The 14,099-nt window shown below is 43.2% G+C and overlaps 1 protein-coding gene across 6 annotated transcripts in view; it reads right to left on the reverse strand.

Annotated features, from left to right (window-relative positions):
• The window catches only part of LOC142244310 (uncharacterized), a 417,067-nt gene that overhangs the window by 351,411 nt on the left and 51,557 nt on the right, over positions 1-14,099 (reverse strand). For 5 of the 6 annotated variants that reach the window (XM_075316518.1, XM_075316515.1, XM_075316520.1 and 2 more), the window contains exon 2: positions 1,880-1,951. The exons of the other annotated variant lie outside the window; for it this stretch is intronic. In XM_075316518.1, coding sequence (XP_075172633.1) covers positions 1,880-1,951 — 72 coding nt within the window. The remainder of the gene's footprint in view (positions 1-1,879; positions 1,952-14,099) is intronic. 6 annotated transcript variants of the gene reach the window in all.

A 14,099-nucleotide genomic window follows, 5' to 3' on the forward strand; every position in this document is an offset into this window, starting at 1 on the left:
TCTAGTTTAAACTCAATGGACTTAAGTCTACCTTCAACCTTAAACACTATGAAACCACACCAATAGATTCATTCATTTTAGTGTTCAGTTTGCCAAATGGGGTCACATGTAGGTATTTCTACATTTTTGGCATCTCAGGCTCTCTGCAAATGCAACACACTGTCCAAATTTGTGTTCCAAAAATCAAATAGTGCTGTTTGCTTTCTGAGCCCTGCCATGTGCCCAAACATTAGTTTTTGACAATATATGGGGTATCACTGTGTTTGGAGAAATTGCGTAACAAATTATGTGGTCCATTAACAAAATTACAAATTTTGGGCTAAAACAACATTTTAGTGGAAAAAAATGTAACCACCAATTTCATATCCATATTTTAAAAAGTTCTGTAAAGCACCTATAGGTGTTTTACATAACAGCATATGTGAAATGGAGCCCGCAATATATTTTAGCCAAATTTGTGTTCCAAAATTCAAATTCCCTTTGAAGCCCTGCTGTTTGTTCAAACAGAGGTTTCTGACTACGTGGGGTATCAGCACGCTCAGAAGAAACTGGGTAACAAATTTTGGGGTTCATTTTGTTGTGCTATCCCTTATAATGGTGAATAAATAGTGGCAAAAGCAACATTTTTTGGTAAAATGTAATTTTTTTTATTCATTCCACTTTTTCCGGTTACGAAGGTTTTTTCGTGGAACAAACAAATTAGTTATTACTTTGGGACATGTGACTTTTCAACACGATTTAAATTTTTTCTTCCCAAGGTTAAGTGGGAAAATAAAATTACAACTTGTGTTTTGTGTTTTTTGTTTTTGTTTTTTTACAGTTCACTGGGAGAGCTAAGTGACAAGCTAGTTTTATAGTTTGGGTTTTTATAACCACCCATACTGTATTTTTCTAACTATAAGATGCATATTTTTCCCCATAATTTGGGAGCAAAGTGGGGGAGCATCTTATAGTCCAGATGTGCCTGGCTCGTTGTGGGGAAGCGGGTCACAGGAGGCAGGAGCAGGAAGCTGACGGCTGGGGCGAATACGTTTGCTCTCTATTAAAGAGAAAAAATATTCACAGTTCCTCATGCCCATAATCCCACCCACCTCTTACCATGGAAGCCGATGCTGCAAGATGTGCGGGATTATGGGTATCAGGAGCAGTGAATATTCATTTTTTATAACAGCGGACACACTGATTGCCCCAGCCACCGGCTCCCTGATAATCTCAGGCAGCTGACACCAACGTATAACTAGAGGTGCATGGTAATGATGTCATGCGTTGCTCATTGCTTACACGCAAAAGTCAGTTGCAAGCATCAGAAGAGGACACTGCACACCAGGGGAGCAGATGGCAGGTGAGTAGAATTCTTAATTTTTTTTTTTTTATAAGTGCAGCATAACGGGAGGCATATATACCAGGATGGGGCACCATATATACCAGGATTGGAGACATATATACCAGAATTAGGGACATATATATCAAGATGGGGGACATATATACAGTACCAGTATGGGGGACCATACATACCAGGATGGGGCACAGAATGATATTACAGATTTGGGGGACATTACCCCCATAATGTCAGCAGCAGACCTCCCCCATAACAGTACGTCATGACCAAATTTTTTTGCTTCAAATTTTTTATCCTATTATCCAACTTTAACACCAAGGTGCGTCTTATGGTCAGATGTGTCCTAACAGTGATTCCGCTAATTTCTTAACAATTGAAGGCCTCCCCCAATGTGGACTTTCCAAATACTTTTTCCCAGTGCTCAAATTTGTGATTTGGCTACTAAGTTAAAAAAAAAAAACTATCAAAATAAAAACAAATGTATGCCGAGTTAAGATCAATGGAATTGTATTTCTAAAAACTACAATATTTTATACTTACATCATGAGACGCTTTACCCTGATTACCCAAATCATGTTCAGTGCTTCCCGTTTCAGTCGTTTTTATAACAGTCTAGGAGAAGAAAATATATTTTCGTAAATTCAAGGCTGGAAAATCAACACAAAGCTGTGAAACTGAATCTTAACTAATCTAAAGGAAAAGTAGACATGTTTATTTTAGCTGCTTCTTAGGTTAACCCCTATCCGACATCCGAAGTGCATGCCCGCAAACCGCCGTACATGTTCGATGCAATGACCACAAGCACAGCCAGAAAAATCATCAATGGTGCCAGCAAAATTTCAAAACTGACACCCTTCAGTAACGCCAGCAAATGGTGCTAGCTCCAATCACGGGTTTAACACTTTTGACGCAGTTATAGCAGGACAGGGCAAGTCTCCTGCATGTGTGAGATTGGCAGGATAGATATTTATTCATTTATATAGCGCTGTTAATTCCACAGCACTTTACATACATTGGCAACACTGTCCCCATTGCGGCTCACAATCTAGGTTCCCTAGGAGTATGGGAGGAAACCGGAGTACCCGGAGGAAACCCACGCAAACACAGGGAGAACATACAAACACATTGCAGATGGTGTCCTTGGTGGGATTTGAACCCAGGACCCCAGCGCTGCAAGACTGCAGTGCCAACCACTGAGCCACCATGCCACCTGTGAAGATATTAGACCAGCAATCAGAGCAGGGAAAGTTGGTGACTCATATTGAGACTAAGTGAAGAAGTAAAAGAAAAGTCAAACGTTTGGGAAAATGTGAGAAAATAAAAAAAGAAAAAGTATGAAAAAAAAATGGAAAAATATATTTTATGAGAACACACTTAAATAAGTTCTCTGGGTCTTATCATTGTTGATCTATCACCTGTATAGTCCTTCATTATGAGATAGGTGGAAATGTTGTGTTGGACACCCACCATTCTGCTGAAAACTACTTAGAGGCCGGACCTAAGTGATGTATGGGCAAAACACAGCGGCTTGGAGGACGCAGAGGAGTTCTGAGCTTTTTCTCCCATTGAAGAGAACGTCTTGCAGTGTATTCAGGCAGTGGCCACCAAGATATAAACATTGCTAAAGCTGGATGGATATGCGTCTGAATTTTCTTCCAAACGTATAAAATAACGTCACCATGGTCGACCAGTCACCAGACGCAGAATAAGGGTACGCTTATATGACCATTGATTCTCTGAGAGAGAGTGGTTCCAATTATGCAAATGACACTTGGTTCACTCTGATTAAAGTTTAAGCTGAGTGTTATTCACTATGCTCAGATTCTCTCGCATGCGTGAATCGGAGCTCAGATGAACAGAAGAGGGAGAACTTCATTTCTCAATCTTTTTACTTGTCTGTGTCGGCGTACATCGGACACTTGTTTGGGTGCGTGCCATCCAATATTTTGTGCCAATTGCAGCATTTATCTTAACACAATTCAGCATGACAAAAAAAAAAAGCGCTGGTAGGCACAGCCCCATTGTATAACATTGGGCCAAGTGCTTTCCGACAAAACTTTTGATAGCATTCTACCGTGTTATACGCCAGAGTAAACCCAGCCTAAAAGCATGTTGTTTTAGCCACTGTCTGGCCGGCATGCACTTACAGTCATGGCCAAAAGTGAGGACACCTTTGAAATTGTCCCCAAAAGAAATGAAGTATTTCCCCAAGAAAACTATTGCAATTACACGTTTTATCATACACGTTTATTTCCTTTCTGTATATTGGAACAACACAAAAAAAACCTAAACACTTAAGTGGATGGCATCCGAGGTGTCAGGCACATCAATCAGCACAGGAGGCGCAGATTAGGACATCCATCAGACTGGACGGGACCATTTACATACAGGGCGTGAGATTTTAAAAAAGGTAACTGTGGGTTCTACGGGGAGGAGGGAGGAGGGGGATCATGTGCACCTATATATAATGCAGCACAGGCGCTGCTTAACCCCTTCAGCCCCCGGGCACTTTCCGTTTTTGTTTTTTGCTCCCCTTCTTCCGAGAGCCGTAACTTTTTTATTTTTCCATCAATCTTGCCCTATAAGGGCTTGATTTTTGCGGGACGAGTTGTACTTTTAAATGAAACCATAAGTTTTACCATATAGTGTACTGGAAAACAGCAAACAAATTCCAAGTGCGGAAAAATTGCAAAAAAAGTGTGATCGTACAATAGTTTTTGGGATATTTAATTCACTGTGTTCACTATATGGTAAAACTGATGTATCTATGTGATGCCTGAGTCGGTGCGAGTTTGTAGACATCAATACTTGTATCTAAGGGGTTAAAAAAAAAAATCACAAGCTTGTCCAAAAAAAGTGGTGCACGTTTTGCGCCATATTCCAAAACCCGTAGCGTTCTCATTTTTCGGGATCTGAGACTCAGTGACGGCTTATTTTTTGCGTCTCGACCTGACGTTTTTAACGGTACCATTTTTGCGCAGATGCTACGTTTTTATCGCCTGTTATTGCATTTTGCAGCAACCAAAAACGTAATTTTGGCGTTTGGAATTTTTTGCCGCTACGCCATTTACTGATCAGATTAATTGATTTTATATTTTGATAGATCGGGCATTTCTGAAAGCGGCGATACCAAATATGTGAATATTTTTTATTTTTTTAACCCTATAATTTTCAATGGGGTGAAAGGGGGGTGATTTAAACTTTTAGGTTTTATTTTTAATTTTTTAAAACTTTTTTTTATTTTACTAGTTCCCCTAGGGGGCTATAGCGATCAGCAATCCGATCGCTCTTATCTATCTGCTGATCACAGCTATACAGCTGTAAACAGCAGATACAGTCACTTCCTGTTTCACCCTGCTCCGAGCCAGGTGAAAACAAAAGTGAAACTTCGTAGCTGCAGGCGATTATCACAAGACCCTGTGCTACGATGGCAACCACCGAAAGTCACGTGATCATGTCACGTGACTTCCGGTGGGGGCGGGGTAAGTAACTGTCATGGTGGCGCCCATATACATATCGTTGCCAGATTTTGGCAGCAAAATGTAAGGGGTTAATGGCCGTGGGTGGAAGCGATTCCACCCGCAGCTAGCAGGCACACGTCAGCTGTTGAAAACAGCTGATATGTGCGCAGATCGCCGCCTGCCCACGGCAGGGGACGGGGATTAACGGCACACGATCCCTGACGTACCCAGTACGTCATGGGTCGTTAAGGGGTTAAGGTGATAGTTTTAGTTTAGAAGGCTAAAATCTGGTGACAGGTTCTCTTTTAACATATTGCATCAGTTAATGCTCCAAGGCAGATAGTCTAACAAAGATTGAATGGAAGGTCCTGCCTAAAGGCCCCGTCACACACAACGAGATCGCTAACGAGATCATTGTTGCATCACCATTTCTGTGATGCAGCAGCGATCTCGTTATGTGTGACACCTACCAGCGATCAGGCCCCTGCTGTGAGATCGTTAGTCGTTGCTGAATGGTTGGGACCATTTTCTTCAAAGGTGATGTCCTGCTGGGCAGGACACATCACTGTGTTTGACGCCTACCAACGACCTCCTAACAGGGTCCCAACGCCTGCCGAGATAGTTATACAGGTCGCTGATCGTTACTGCGTCGTTGGTAAGATCTGACTGTGTGAGTAAGTCGTTAAATGTGACGGGAGCTTTAGAGACACTTGCCATCACAGTGCAAATTGAGATTTAACTCCTTAATGCCATTTTTTCTTTTTTAGTTCCAAAAATGTTTTATTTATTTTAAAATCACATAACAGTATAAATTAACAGTCTTGCTTATAGAATTAAGTCACTAAGCAAACTTACATTGCATCTAAAATGAATTATCGGTTATGTAACAATGGCACATATCTCATTTTCATAAAGGGCTCAGGTGTAAAGCTTCGGTTAGGCTGCTTTTACACCTCCGGTTTCTGCAATGCGGCACACTCCGGCACTTTGCAGGAAAATCGCAACCGGTTTTTTTTTGCTGCCGGTTGCGATTTTCCTGCATAGACTTTAATTAGTGCCGCATTGTGCCGCATGGCCTTGCGTTCCGTCCGGTTTTTGCCGCATGCGGCAGATTTAGCCGATGCGGCGGCCGGATGGAACGTTGCCTGGCACGTTTTTTCGTGCGGCAAAAAAAACCGCATCGCGCCGCATTCGGCCGATGTGGCGCATTTTTCAATGCGCCACAAAAACCGGACGGGCCGCAAGGGAAAAACTTATGCAAAGGATGCGGTGTTTTCACCGCATCCGTTGCATAGCTTGCACAGCCGGATTGAGCCGCACAGCTCAAGCCGGATGTGTGAAAGCAGCCTTAGATTACAGTCTTGGTCTTGATGGCGCTCTATCCATGGGTTCCAGATGTCGAAGAAGGGTTCTAACCTACCTGATCTTGTGGCATCAATACATTCATACAACATAATCGTATTAATTCTATCCCTAACTATCTAGATAGATAGAATGGGGGAATTTCCATTTGCAAGCTATATGGATTCTAGTGGCCATAGTGATATAAGAGACAAAAGTATTTGTTAGGCAGACCCTGAGGTTTACAACCCAGGAGCATGACCAATGTACCAAGCCGAATATGGTCCCAAAGTACATAGCTCAACTTTTTTTCCAGAGGGCCTGTGCTACGGGATAGTATCACCATATACAGTATGTTGTTTCATATCCCCAATTGTGTTACATTCCCTAAAGCATTGATCAGAAGTGTTTGGGTAGAGTATTTTTAGTCTGACTAGGACACAGTATGGTCTGTGGAGTATCTTGATTGACATTTCCATTAGGCTATGTGCGCACGTTGCGTCGGAGTACCTGCAGTTTATTCTGCACGTTTTTCTTCCCTTGGTTTTTGACCAAAATGGCTTTTGACCATTTTTTAGCGCTAAAAACGCATGCGTATATACCGCGTTTTTAGTGCGTTTTCAGCGCTTTTTACCTGCGTTTTCACCTGCGTTTCTGCAGATGCGTTTTGTAGATCAAGACACTGAGAAATAAAGTTGGAATAGTCAAAAAGAATGAAAAAAGGAGAAAAAAAATGATTATATTCACTTTTATTATAACTATATGTAAAATCAACAATTATAATGAAATAATAGCGGTTATGCACATTTTAAGCGAAAAATTGGTGATATTTATTATTTTATAACATTTAAATTTTCAGTTATTGTGTGTGTGTGTAAAGGAACATTAGAACCCTTTAATTTTGTGCCACAAAAGAATGCGCTTTTGTAGCCAAAAACGCAGTGGAAAAGCAGGTAAAAAGCATGAAAAACGCAGGAAAGTTGATTTTGGTTGCATTTTGCCATTTCTCATTGACTCCAATGTTAAGGAAACGCTGCAGAAATGGCAAAAACAACTGACATGCTGCTTCTTTTTCAGCATGGTTTTTGACCCAAAATATGCAAATTAAACGCTGCAGAAAAAAAAGCAAAGTGCAGACAGGATTTCATCTTTTCCCATAGACTTTGCTGGAAAACAAAAACGCATGTGTTTTAGCGCAAAAACGCTGACGCTAAAAACGCTGCGGAAACGCGGGAAGAAACGCAACGTGCGCACATAGCCTTAGAGAGGATTGGTTGCATCCTTTTGTTAGCATATTACAGCAGCCACTTTTCCAAGATCATTGGGAAACAAAATCATTTTCCCACTGCTCAATGAAAGGGGATTTTTTTTATTTTCCTGTGGGGCATTGAAGGTGGAGTAAAGTCTTGAAATTAGACCTCTGCCAAAAAAGTCGGTCAGAGATATAGTTTCAAAGTAAGAAGGTGGGATTTTACGATTATCACTGGTAACAATATTCGCAAAGTGCAAGACTTGGTTCAAACGCATTGTTTCAAGGGAGGAGGGTTGTATTTTTGACTGAAGTCTTGTCTCATCAAAACTTTATGATCAATGGTTCATATATGCTTTAAGATAGTAATTCCTTTCAATTTCCACCAAGTAACTGTCCCTTGTTCAACTCCACGTGAGAACAATGGGTTGTGAAACAGGGGTGTTAAGGGAGAAAGGAAGGATTGAAGATTAAAGCGAAGTCAATGTCATCTCCAAATGCGAAGGGAGTGAAAAGTGAATGGGGAAGTTTGTGCCAAATTCCCTGAGAGAGTCTATAGACCAGTGATGGCGAACCTATGGCACGCGTGCCACCAGGGGCACGCTGAGCCCATTCTGGTGGCACGCGTGCTGTCGCCCGACCCTGCAGGTTTGATCTGCTAGTGCAGTCGCGCCGGCAGATCAAATCTGTGTTGGAGCGGAGGAGACATTTCTCCTCCGCTCTGACACTCCTCCTCCCCCAGGCTGCAGTGGGTTGCCTAGGAGACGGAGGAGCATCAGAGAGCGGCACCAGCGCCGTCTGCTGGCCGCGTGGGAACTGAGGACCCAGCAGCGCGCAGCGGGGGAGCGTGTGCAGGTAAGTTGTGTGTTGCTTTTTTTTTTAATTTTTTTTATAACTCGTGTGCGGCAGCGGCAGCGTGGGGTGGGAGAGGGGGAACGCAAATGGCAGCGTGGGGTGGGAGAGGGAGAACGCACATGGCAGCGTGGAGTGGGAGAGGGGGGAAGGCACATGGCAGCGTGGGGTGGGGGAACGCACATGGCAGTGTGGGAGAGGGGGAACGCACATGGCAGTGTGGGGGTGGGGGAACGCACATGGCAGCGTGGGGTGGGAGAGGGGGAACGCACATGGCAGCGTGGGGTGGGGGAATGCACATGGCAGCGTGGGAGAGGGGGAACGCACATTTCAGCGTGGGGTGGGAGAGGGGGAACGCACATGGCAGCGTGGGGTGGGGGAACGCACATGGCAGCGTGGGAGAGGGGGAACGCACATGGCAGCGTGGGGGTGGGGGAACGCACATGGCAGCGTGGGGTGGGGGTGGGGGAACGCACATGGCAGCGTGGGGTGGGAGAGGGGGAACGCACATGGCAGCGTGGGGTGGGAGAGGGGGAACGCACATGGCAGCGTGGGGTGAGAGAGGGGGAACGCACATGGCAGCGTGGGGTGGGAGAGGGGGAACGCACATGGCAGCGTGGGGGGGGGGGGAACATGCATGCCAGCATGGGGGGGAACATGCATGCCAGGATGGAGGAAACATGCATGCCAGGATGGGGAAACATGCATGGCAGGATGGAGGAAACATGCATGGCAGGATGGAGGAAACATGCATGCCAGGATGGAGGAAACATGCATGCCAGGATGGAGGAAACATGCATGGCAGGATGGAGGAAACATGCATGGCAGGATGGAGGAAACATGCATGCCAGGATGGAGGAAACATGCCACGATAGGGTACATTTACCAGGAAGGGGTAAATTAACCAGGATTGGGAACATTTACCAGGAATGGGGTACATGCCGGGATGGGGGAACATTTACAAGGATGGGCAATATGTCAGGATGGGGTACATTTACCAGCATGGGGGAACATGCAAGAATGGGTAACATTTACCAGGATGGAGGACATTTACCAGGATGGGGCCTTGATGGGGACAAATATACCAGAATGTAGGAAATCTATATCAGGATGGGGGACATGTTTACCAGGAAGGGGGACAGCACTACACAATGAAGGGGGAGGGAAGCAACTCGTACGTCTTTATGGGATTTCGAGATGTTCAGACTTTGAAATGTAGATGTGGATTACAGGGTGACATCTGATTGCATTCCAGGCTAAAATCTCTGTCTAATATGCTGCAATTTTTTTCCAGAAAGATCAATCCAACTGCTGTGTCTGGAAAGGGCAGGGGCTCAGCTTCAATGTGTGGTAAGCATGAGCGTGATGCCCCCTGCTGAGAAGAAGACGGCCAAGGTAAGATTACAATCAATTCTTTATATAATAGGATTGGTTGGCACTTCGGAAAAAAAATTGGGTTTAGGGCTACAGTTTGGGCACTCGGCCTGTAAAAGGTTCGCCATGACGGCTATAGACCATAATAGCCCTCCCACTGAATAGGTTGCTATTAGTGAGATTTCCAACTTGACCAATCTACGACCACTATGTGGAGCACAGACTACCGCTATTTATGCCACTTGCGCTGCCATATCATATAGGACAAAATTTGGAACCGAAAGGGCTTCCAGTTTTCTGTGATGTAACACAGTAGTTTGCTTGATTCTAGGTCTTGTTCCTTGCCAGATATATTTAGAGATTCGTTTTTGTATGGAGGTAAACATTCTGGTAGTGATGTCCGTGGGTAGGTCTCTAAATACAGTGCCTTGCGAAAGTATTCGGCTCCCTTGAATTTTTCAACCTTTTTCTCACATTTCAGGCTTCAAACATAAAGATAAAAATTTTAAATGTCAAAGTCCAGACCTGAATCCAATCGAGAAATCTGTGGAGAGAGCTGAAAACTGTTGTTCACAAACGCTCTCCATCCAACCTCACTGAACTCGAGCTGTTTGCAAGGGAAGAATGGGCATGAATTTCAGTCTCTCGATGTGCAAAACTGATAGAGACATACCCCAAGCGACTTGCAGCTGTAATCACAGCAAAAGGTGGCGCTACAAAGTATTAACTTAAAAGGGGACAAATAATATTGTACGCCCCAATTTTCAGTTATTTATTTTTTAAAAAAGTTTAAAATTAGCAATAAATTTTGTTCAACTTCACAATTGTGTCACACTTGTTGTTGATTCTTCACCATAACATTAACATTTTTATCTATATGTTTGAAGCCTAAAATGTGGGAAAAGGTTGAAAAATTCAAGGGAGCCAAATACTTTCGCAAGGCACTGTAGATATAGGAATCTACGAAGAGTGACCATTTTTTTGGGTGGATTCTACCTAACAAAGGCATGGAAGTCGGGGACCATTTAGCTACATTGCTTGTGAATCTATGAATAGTTTCATGTATCCGGCATTTCGCCGCTTTGCCGGATCCGTCACACTCCAGTGCAGTGCAATACAGTACAATGGCATCACGGTAAGCATGTGACCGGAGCTTGCCGCAATGCCATTGTACTGATTTGCACTGTACTGTTGTCTCACGGATGCGGCAAAAACGGCGAAATGCCGGATGTGTGAAACCGGCCTAAGCGGTGTATAATTCCATTTGAAAAGAGTAGACTTATTTGTAGTTAGATTAAAACCCAAGTATGTGATGAAATGATCCCTTTTCTGGAACCCAAATTGCGCCATGATATTATCTTGATCTTGGATGGGTATAGTAATAAATAAACAGTTAGGTCCAGAAATATTTGGACAGTGACACAATTTTCGCGAGTTGGGCTCTGCATGCCACCACATTGGATTTGAAATGAAACCTCTACAACAGAATTCAAGTGCAGATTGTAACGTTTAATTTGAAGGTTTGAACAAAAATATCTGATAGAAATTGTAGGAATTGTACACATTTCTTTACAAACACTCCACATTTTAGGAGGTCAAAAGTAATTGGACAAATAAACCAAACCCAAACAAAATATTTTTATTTTCAATATTTTGTTGCGAATCCTTTGGAGGCAATCACTGCCTTAAGTCTGGAACCCATGGACATCACCAAACGCTGGGTTTCCTCCTTCTTAATGCTTTGCCAGGCCTTTACAGCCGCAGCCTTCAGGTCTTGCTTGTTTGTGGGTCTGTCCGTCTTAAGTCTGGATTTGAGCAAGTGAAATGCATGCTCAATTGGGTTAAGATCTGGTGATTGACTTGGCCATTGCAGAATGTTCCACTTTTTTGCACTCATGAACTCCTGGGTAGCTTTGGCTGTATGCTTGGGGTCATTGTCCATCTGTACTATGAAGCGCCGTCCGATCAACTTTGCGGCATTTGGCTGAATCTGGGCTGAAAGTATATCCCGGTACACTTCAGAATTCATCCGGCTACTCTTGTCTGCTGTTATGTCATCAATAAACACAAGTGACCCAGTGCCATTGAAAGCCATGCATGCCCATGCCATCACGTTGCCTCCACCATGTTTTACAGAGGATGTGGTGTGCCTTGGATCATGTGCCGTTCCCTTTCTTCTCCAAACTTTTTTCTTCCCATCATTCTGGTACAGGTCTTTGTCTCATCTGTCCATAGAATACTTTTCCAGAACTGAGCTGGCTTCATGAGGTGTTTTTCAGCAAATTTAACTCTGGCCTGTCTATTTTTGGAATTGATGAATGGTTTGCATCTAGATGTAAACCCTTTGTATTTACTTTCATGGAGTCTTCTCTTTACTGTTGACTTAGAGACAGATACACCTACTTCACAGAGAGTGTTCTGGACTTCAGTTGATGTTGTGAACGGGTTCTTCTTCACCAAAGAAAGTATGCGGCGATCATCCACCACTGTTGTCATCAGTGGACGCCCAGGCCTTTTTGAGTTCCCAAGCTCACCAGTCAATTCCTTTTTTCTCAGAATGTACCCGACTGTTGATTTTGCTACTCCAAGCATGTCTGCTATCTCTCTGATGGATTTTTTCTTTTTTTTCAGCCTCAGGATGTTCTGCTTCACCTCAATTGAGAGTTCCTTAGACCGCATGTTGTCTGGTCACAGCAACAGCTTCCAAATGCAAAACCACACACCTGTAATCAACCCCAGACCTTTTAACTACTTCATTGATTACAGGTTAACGAGGGAGACGCCTTCAGAATTAATTGCAGCCTTTAGAGTCCCTTGTCCAATTACTTTTGGTCCTTTGAAAAAGAGGAGGCTATGCATTACAGAGCTATGATTCCTAAACCCTTTCTCAGATGTGATGGATGTGAAAACTCTCATATTGCAGCTGGGAGTGTGCACTTTCAGCCCATATGATATATATAATTGTATTTCTGAACATGTTTTTGTAAACAGCTAAAATAACAAAACTTGTGTCACTGTCCAAATATTTCTGGACCTAACTGTAGCTTTGGATTTTTCTACGTTGACATTTTAGTCCCGATATGGTTTAAAATTTTTGAAGGAGAGAACATAGGTTAGGTAATGACTAGAGATGAGCCACCCCCCTAGAGTTCGAGTTCTGTTTGGTTCGTCGAACGGAGGACAAGTTCGTCGAACGTTCGACGAACCAATTTGAACCCCATTGAAAACAATGGCAGGCAAACACAAACATATACAAAACACAGAGAAAACACCTTCTAAGGTGTCCAAAAGGTGACAAACAACTCACAAGACACCACAAACACATGGAAAAGTGACAAGGACATATATTCATGTGAAAACAAAAGAGCTGGAAGAGTAAAAAGAGGAGGAGACACAGATATAGGCAATGGGGAGGATAAGTTGTGCTCAGCTGCTTTTGTGTCAATATACCATCCTTTTAAGACACCCGTTCGGAATATCATCCGCCAACACTGGCCCTTACTTTCCCAGTCCTATCCATATATTCCTGAATTCAGCCATCCTCCACTTTTCTGTCATAAGAAATCTAAAAATCTGAGAGATCATTTGGTAAGAGCCGATATTGGCTCTTCTAAACCCTCTCACCTTCAGTCCACCTTGACCACACAGAAGAATGGAACCTTCCCCTGTTTAGGTTGTACACAATGTTCCAATGTGACTAAGGGCAACACCTTCACCCACCCACATACATACCGGTCAGCGTTTCCCCATCAAGGGTCTTTTCACATGCGACTCTTCATATGTCATTTATCTCATTAAATGCCCCTGCGGTCTCGGGTATGTTGGGGAGACGACCCAACATATCCGAGACCGCATAAGCAAGCATAAATCCACCATTCGCTGTAAACAAACCCTACTACCCATCCCTTTTCACTTCATTTCACACAACCACTCCATAGCCCAGTTGCGGTACCAGGTTATTGAACATGTCCCCCCGATTCGCAGAGGTGGCAATCGGATCCAGAGACTCAAATTGCGAGAAGCCTTCTGGATCCACACACTTAAAACCCTGGAGCCCATGGGGCTCAATAGGGAATATGAAATTGTCTGTTGAAATCATATTTGCTCCTAATGGTATTTTGTATGTTTTATGAGGTTCTACAGGAGTCCTATCGTACCTATGGTACTTATCCTTGACATTACGGTATTCATTTGTCCTTGTATCTTCTACTATTGTTGCACTTTGATATTTTCGATACCATGCCTCATTGTTCTATATGACCCCACTGTAATGTACTCCGTATTATGTTGCCCCTATTATGGCATACTGTATCATGTTTTGACACTATAGTGATGTTCTCTAGATCTTACTAGTTGATACACAGTTATTTGAGATACTAAATATGTTAGCACCTGTATAGCATATTACTCATATAATTCCATGTATGTGATTTTACTTATGTTTTTAATGATATTTTCTATCCCCTTTTTTTTAGATGTCCTA

Source organism: Anomaloglossus baeobatrachus, chromosome 6 (assembly GCF_048569485.1).
Source record: "Anomaloglossus baeobatrachus isolate aAnoBae1 chromosome 6, aAnoBae1.hap1, whole genome shotgun sequence".
Classification (NCBI taxonomy): Eukaryota; Metazoa; Chordata; class Amphibia; order Anura; family Aromobatidae; genus Anomaloglossus; species Anomaloglossus baeobatrachus.